At 37.1% G+C, this 7,334-nt stretch overlaps 2 protein-coding genes across 5 annotated transcripts in view; one reads left to right on the plus strand and one right to left on the minus strand.

Moving 5' to 3' along the window:
* The window catches only part of LOC108296499 (centromere protein P), a 273,862-nt gene that overhangs the window by 83,408 nt on the left and 183,120 nt on the right, over positions 1–7,334 (plus strand). The window lies entirely within an intron of this gene.
* Positions 4,264–7,319, minus strand: OMD (osteomodulin). Its single transcript, XM_017518976.2, has 2 exons — positions 6,348–7,319; positions 4,264–5,477 (listed from the first exon to the last, which is right to left on the minus strand). Exons 1-2 carry the CDS (start codon positions 7,300–7,302, stop codon positions 5,137–5,139), a joined length of 1,296 nt encoding a protein of 431 aa, XP_017374465.1. The 5' UTR covers positions 7,303–7,319; the 3' UTR covers positions 4,264–5,136.

The following is a 7,334-nucleotide window of genomic DNA, read 5'->3' on the forward strand; positions in this document are numbered from 1 at the left end:
AAAAAAAAATAACTAAATACTTGGTGGTATAATGAAAAAAATAAATGAATTTTCACATTTTTCTTTATTGCTATAAATATCATCATCTGGTTTAGTCTGTAGCTCTGATAGGTAACTGTGCAGTCTTGATGTACTACTTAAAGAAAATACCTTATTCTTCATTGTCTCCCAGGGAAAGCATTGAGGTTTTTCTTTGTTTTGTTTTTAATGAGAAATGCTTGGGCAGGTTTGAGTTAAGGCATTTTCAAGTACCAAAAAATGATTGTTAATCTGCCTCCCCGTTGGGTCTTGAGCTGGAGGATATGGGATGCATTTACTTACATGCACTTTTAGAGGAAGGAGCTAGAGCAGAGTTGAACTGTTCTTACTAATAAACAGAAGGAGTTTGACCACACTCTGGCTCAGAGAAGCTAGCAACCCAGTGCCTTGTGAGTGGGTGGAGGGAACCTGCCATCCTCGCCCTGGTGGGCCATTCAGATAGTGCTTTGAAAAGCTGCACCATCCAATAGTGATTGTGAAGTAGTTGTGAGATATGTGATTTAAGCACCCTAGTGAAACCCTTAGTAGTCTCTCTTGTCCACTAATCTTTTGTATGAGTGGAATGTTTGAAGGAACCCAAAGAGATGCTGACTGTTTTGTGTGCCAGGAAAAACAGTGCGAGCACCCAGGAGTGTGCAGTATCCGGATCTGTGGGCTGCCGGGCCAGATGTGCTGCAGTGAGCCTTACTATTCCTGCAACTCATGTGCACTTTATGTGCTTTATTATATCTATTATTTATCTTTATCCTATGACAACCATATGGAAACCATCTTTTTTTGAAAACAAAGAGACACTTAGAGAAACTAAATAACTCATTGAGAGTCACCTAGCTTAGAAGTGTCATGTCAGGCTTTATACCCACATAGCTCTTATATCAGATTCCTTATTTTGAATTGCTAAATTTTTTTTTTTTTGAAACAGGATCTCACTCTGACACTCAGGCTGAAGTGCAGTGGCGTGATCTCAGTTTACTGCAGCGTCCACTTGCGAGGCTCAGATGATCCTCCCACCTCAGGCTTGCCTGGCTAATTTTTCTATTTTTAGTGGAGACAGAGTTTCACCATGTTGCCCTGACTGGTCTAGAACTCCTGAGCTTAAACAATCTGCCTACCTCAGCCTCCCAAAGTGCTGGTATTATAGGCGTAAGCCACCATCCCAGCCAGAATTGCTAAATTTGAATTGCGATTTTATTATTTGCTAAGGCTGTTCTTTGAGAATTAAATGTATTTTCTTTTATTCATTTAGGAGGAGATACAAATTGAAGCTCCAGAGTTCTGAAAATGAAGGTTTTCAATTTTTTAAATTGTGCAAGAAGTAGAACAAGTAATTGATTACCATGTCTTTATGTTAACCCCACTCAGGAGCTTGTTCGCTCCACTTTTGCCAGTCAATTCCTGCTGCACATTTATTACTTTTTCCTGGGAGCCTTCAACTACTTCTCCAGGTCCTCGCCAGATGTGAAAGTTATGGTATCTGTGCTTATACAGTTTTTCATAGTTATTGCCACATTAATATTTTATTTCATCCTTGTGTTACAGTGAGTTGTTTGATCTTCTCTTTATTAAATTCTTCAAATAACTGCTTTATTGAGATAAGTCACATTCAATACAATTCATCCTTTTAAAGTATATAATTTATTTTGGGTTGTTTTTTTTTTTTTAAAGATGAGGTCTCATTCTGTTGCCAGGCTGGAGTGCAGAGACGTGATCACGGCTCACTGCAACCTTGATCTCTGGGGCTTACGCAATCTTTCTGCTTCAGCCTCTCAAATAGCTAAGACCGCAGACATGCGCCACCATGCCTGGATAATTTTTAAATTTTTTGTAGAGACAGGGTCTCACTGTGTTGCCTAAACCAGTCTTGAACTTCTGGCCTCAAACAATTCTCCCACCTTGGTCTCCCAAAGCACTAGGATTACAGATACGAGCCACTGCGCCCAGACTGATGTATACAATTTAATAGCAGTTAGTGTTTTTGGATTTGTACAACCATTACCACAGTCAATTTTGGAACATTTTCATTACCCCAAAAAAGAAACCATATTACCCATTAGCAGTTACTTCTCACTTTCCCTCATTCCCACGATCCCCTGCTCTAGGCAACCAATGGTCTTTGTCTCCATGGATTTATCCATTTTATAGCATGTATCAGTGCTTCATTACTTTTTATTGCTGAATAATATTCCACTGTATGGATATACCACATTTTGTGGATCTATTGATGGACATTTGGATGGTTTGTACCTCATGGATAATGCTGCTATGGACATTTGTATGCAAATTTTGGTGTGAACATGTATGTTCAGTTCTCTTGGGTGTATAGTTAGGAATGGAATTGTTGGGTTATATGTAACTAACTTTTTTTTTTGCTGGAGTGAGTGGTGCGATCTCGGCTTACTACAACCTCTGCCTCCTGCATTTAAGCAATTCTTTGCCTCAGCCTCCTGACTAGCCGGGATTACAGGCACATGCCACCACGTCCAGCTAATTTTTGTATTTTTAGTAGACAGGGTTTCACCATCTTGGCCAGCCTGGTCTTGAATTTCTGACTTCCATGATTCCTGGCCTCAGCCTCCCAAAGTGCTAGGATTACATGGCACCTGGGCATGTAACTAACTTTTTAAGGAACTTTCATACTACTTTCCACAGCAGCTGCAGCATTTACACTCCTTTCAGTGGTGTATGAAGGCTCCAGTTTTTCCACTTCCTTGCCAACACTTATTTGTCTGCCTTTTGATTTCAGCCATCCTAGTGAGCATGAAGTGGTATCTCATCATGATTTTTATTCACATTTCCCTAATGGCTCATAAATTTTAAATTGCTCTAGGTTAGAAATTGTCTTATCTTGGCGGGGCATGGTGGTTCACACCTATAATCCCAGCACTTTGGGAGGCCAAGGCGGGGGGATCGTTAGGTCAAGAGATCAAGACCATCCTGGCCAACATGGTGAAACCCCGTCTCTACTAAAATACAAAAATTAGCTGGGCATAGTGGCACGTACCTGTAGTCCCAGCTACTTGGGAGGCTGAGGTAGGAGAATTGCTTGAACCCAGGAGGTAAGGTGCAGTGAGCCAAGATTGTGCCACCACTCCAGCCTGGCACCTGGCAACAGAGCGAGACCCTGTCTCAAAAAAAAAAAAAAAAAAAAAAAGGAAATTGTCTTATCTTTGTTATTTTCTAAAACACACACAGTACTTTCCACGTATTGACTCATAGTGTTTGAATTTATACCCTGTTTTTAAAAATTGCAAGAAAAGGGAGGTGAGCCTTAAGATTTTTTGTTTTAATTCTGTTGAAACTGTGCTTTGCCCATATCATGGCGTCATAGTTGCACATTGTACTTTGTTTGTTGATCCCTTATTGTCAAGTCCTATATAAGAAAGGACTTGATGAACGTTGATTAAGTGAACGAATGGAGTTTTGTTTATATTCATCCTGTATTCTTAAGGTTGTCCCTGGGAAAAGGTGAGTGTTCTGGTTCTGATAATGCTGATAATCTCCTCAAAGTTATAAAGAGCATTAAAGACTTCATTTAAACTGATATTTCCAGGGGAAAAAAAGACTTGCAAGCTGGAAAACTACTTCTGAAATATAGTTTGACTTGTCTGTTGAGTATTGTCAGAATTGTTATCATTTGTTTTGGGGTCCCTTATATAGGTAGCCCCAGATTGGTATTTGTCCCTTATCTGAAGAATTCTATGAAACATTATCATGGTATGTCAGGAGAGTTCATCACAGCAGTTAGATAATCTTCATTGTAAGGCATACTTAAAATACTTAAACATGATACATTAATTAAAAAGTGATTTTTAAGGTTTTAAAGAAGATGTCAAAACCTGTCATCTGGTCATTCAAATTTTAAAGGAACTGTATTCAATTTTAGCTTATGTAGACATTGGATGATAAGCATAAATTTTTGTTTGTTTGTTTTTTCTTTTTTGAGATGGAGTCTCGCTCTGTCGCCCAGGCTGGAGTCAGTGGTGCATCTTGGTTCACTGCAACCTCTGCCTCCCAGGTTCAAGCGATTCTCCTGCATCAGCCTCCTGAGTAGCTGGGACTACAGGCACATGCCACCACGCCCAGCTCTTTTTTGTATTTTTAGTAGAGGCGGGGTTTTACCATATTGGCCAGGCTGGTCTCAAACTCCTGACCTCATGATCTGCCCGTCTCAGCCTCCCAGAGTGCTAGGATTACAGGCGTGAGCCACCGGCACCTAGCCAAGTGTTTAGTAATATCATTAGAACTTTATTTTGCCAACTTTAACTTAACCTTGTGAACAAAGCAGTTATTTCTTTGCAAATCATTTTGTAACAAAGAAAGCTTTCTGTGGTTGTATTTATTACAAAAACATTTATCCCAGTTAAAATGGAACACAATAACATTGTTTTGGACAGTTACTGAAATTTGCTAACATACAAATTGCAATGAGAGAGTTTGGTGTTTTTTAGTTCTCCAAATACAGCATTTATAATTTTGTTGTTTTGGTACTCTGAGGAAAAAAGATTGGTTCATTTTGTGAATCTGTATGCCTTGGATCCTTAGTAGGATGGCCTCTTACAAATCAAAAATATTATTTTATGCACTACGTGAACTAGGGGGATGGATGTCATAATGATGAGATCACAAATACCAGCACAAAAGCTTTTCTGAATCGGTCAAAGAAAATGAGCTATTCCTTAAATAAATGCTTGTTACATTAATATGCCCTCCTGTCATTTAAATATCGTCCTTAGAGTGATCAAAAAGGTCATGGCTTCTGGGTCTTTACTGCTAATGCTACTTCCTTCCTCATTTTTAGAAAAATTAGTGTTAATAGAAATGATACACTCACTTTTTAAAACATGATATTTCTATATTTACAAAGAGCATAAGAAACAACGTTTAGTTTGATTCCCACTTGTCATTCTAATTTATATTTTTAAAGATTTGCATTATTTTGAGTAAGTTCTAATCCTATAAAATGATGCAGTTGTCACCAACAATTTAAATTTAATTCTGACCTGATGCTAATATGTAATTCTAAATATATTACTTTGAGTAATACATATTTACTTAGATTTACTATATTAAGTATAAGTTTTGTGAAGTCATGTATACCTATATAGTTTCTTGCCATTCTTGAATTTCGTAATAATGAGGGTAAAAGTGCCCTTCTGCTCCTTCTTGTTCTGGGCCCTCATGAGCATGGTCAGGATCATCGTGATCTTCACTATCATCATCATCATCTTGAAATCTCCTGAAAACTTGTGTCTTCAGTTGTATTGTTTGACCATTAGTGCTTCTTTGTTCACCATAATAAATAGTGTGTATATTAGGGAAGCAGAAGAAGATGTATGAGCTTATAGGTTCTTTTAGTTGATTTTGGTCCACACGAATGTATGTTAAATGGTGGTGATGCAGTGGGTCAATAGAAGGACACATCACTGTAAGATTCATCTCTGAAAGAAATAAATTAAAAATTAATCCTGCATTACAGTATAATCCATAATTATAGCCATAATTCTATGTTGGATTTTATGTTGTATGGAATATAATTCTGTTAATTAAAATACTTATAAATTGAAATAGGTTTAGTTTTTTAATATTAAATAATAAAATGAAGAAAATTAAATTATAAATGAGTTTTATATCACCAAAATATATATGACTTCATTTTTTCTGATTAATAATTTCCTATAGAACAATCCGAAAAAAATTATCTACAATCTCACTGCTTAGGATACTCATATTTCTTGATATACTCTATTATGTCTCTCTCTCTATATATAAATATGTGTATATATATGTATAATTTATTTATTTGTTTATTTTTAAGACAGAATTTTGCTCTATCACCCAGGCTGGAATGCAGTGGCATGATCTCAGCTCACTGCAACCTCCGACTACTGGGTTCAATCAGTTCTCATGTCTCAGCCTCCCAAGTAGCTGGGAGTACAGGCATACACCACCATGCCTGGCTAATTTTTGTATTTTTAGTAGAGATGGGAGTTCACCGTATTGACCAGGCTGGTCGTGAACTCCTGGCCTCAAGTGATCCATGCACCTCAGCCTCCCAAAGTACGCTGATTACAGGCATAAGCCATTGCTCCCAGCCTATGTCTCAATATTTAAGACAATTAAATTTAACAGGAAGGACTATAAACTGAATAGCACACCTTTCTCTGGGGCAAATTTCTGCCTTTCCCTTAGCCAACTTTAGAACAACCGTTTTCAGCAATGTCTAAAGCATAACTTATTAAAGATTTTTTTCCTTAAAAGGTCAGAATTCCATTCTTTCTCTCCTTAAAACACAATAAAAGTCTACATACTTTCTATTTCATTATTTTGTAGGTATAGGTGTTCCAAATTTCTTGGAATATAAAATGCTTGCTTCAATTTGTTGTGTCCAACACTGAGTTCTACAAGATTGGGAAGATTAAAAATATTATATGGGATGTCTTGTAGTTTGTTGTGTGACATTCTTAGAGTATGAAGTTTTGGAAGTTTGTTGAAGTATTTTTCGGGTATAGAAGAAATTGAATTATTTTCTAAAGACAGATACATAAGTGAAGAAGGCAAACCAGGAGGCATTGATTCTAATCTGTTATTGCAGAGGTTGAGCTGCATTAGTTTTTCCATTTTGGCAAAGATTTTGTCTTTTAGCAGAGAATCATGAAGGTGATTATGACAGAGATCAAGCATGGTCAAGTTTATTAGCCCATCCATGGCATTTGCCTGCAATTTGGAGATTTCATTGTAACCAAGAAGGAGTCTTTCCAGAGATTTAGGAAGCGGAAATGGAAATTCTTCTAAATTGTTATGCTCTAGATGAAGCTGTAGTAGATTTGGAAGCTTCGCAAACACACCATAATCAATCTTTTGAGATTTAATTTTGTTGTGGCTGAGGTTAATTTCTTTAAGATGAGTTGCATTGATGAATGAATTTGCAGTCACAGCTTCAATTTCATTGAACTGAAGGTAGAGTTGCTGAATGTGTATCGGAATATTTGGGATAGTCTTGAGTTTGCGATTATCACAGTACATTGATAATGGAAAGTTAGTTGGACAGAAGCATTCACTGACACAGCCTAAAGTATATCCATGAAAAGGAACTCCATATTCTACATTTTGACGAAATGGGAATCCTGTTTGGTAATCATCATCTGACTCTTGGTCATAGTCTTCATCCCACTGATAAGTTTCATATTGGCAATGCACTTTGACTCCAAAAAAGAAGAAAAGAACATATATTGGTCTTAAGAAGCTCATCATCATCATCATCATCTTCTTCTTCTTCTTCTTTTTTTTTTTTTGTC

The sequence above is a fragment of the Cebus imitator genome, unplaced genomic scaffold, assembly GCF_001604975.1.
Source record: "Cebus imitator isolate Cc_AM_T3 unplaced genomic scaffold, Cebus_imitator-1.0 Scaffold720, whole genome shotgun sequence".
Classification (NCBI taxonomy): Eukaryota; Metazoa; Chordata; class Mammalia; order Primates; family Cebidae; genus Cebus; species Cebus imitator.

Coding starts and splice junctions, on each gene's coding strand:
- OMD (XM_017518976.2), bottom strand. CDS start 7,302: ATGATGATGATGATGATGAGCTTCTTAAGACCAATATATGTTCTTTTC. Junction 5,478..6,347: donor ACAAAATAATGAAATAGAAA/GTATGTAGACTT, acceptor TATTTCTTTCAG/AGATGAATCTTACAGTGATG.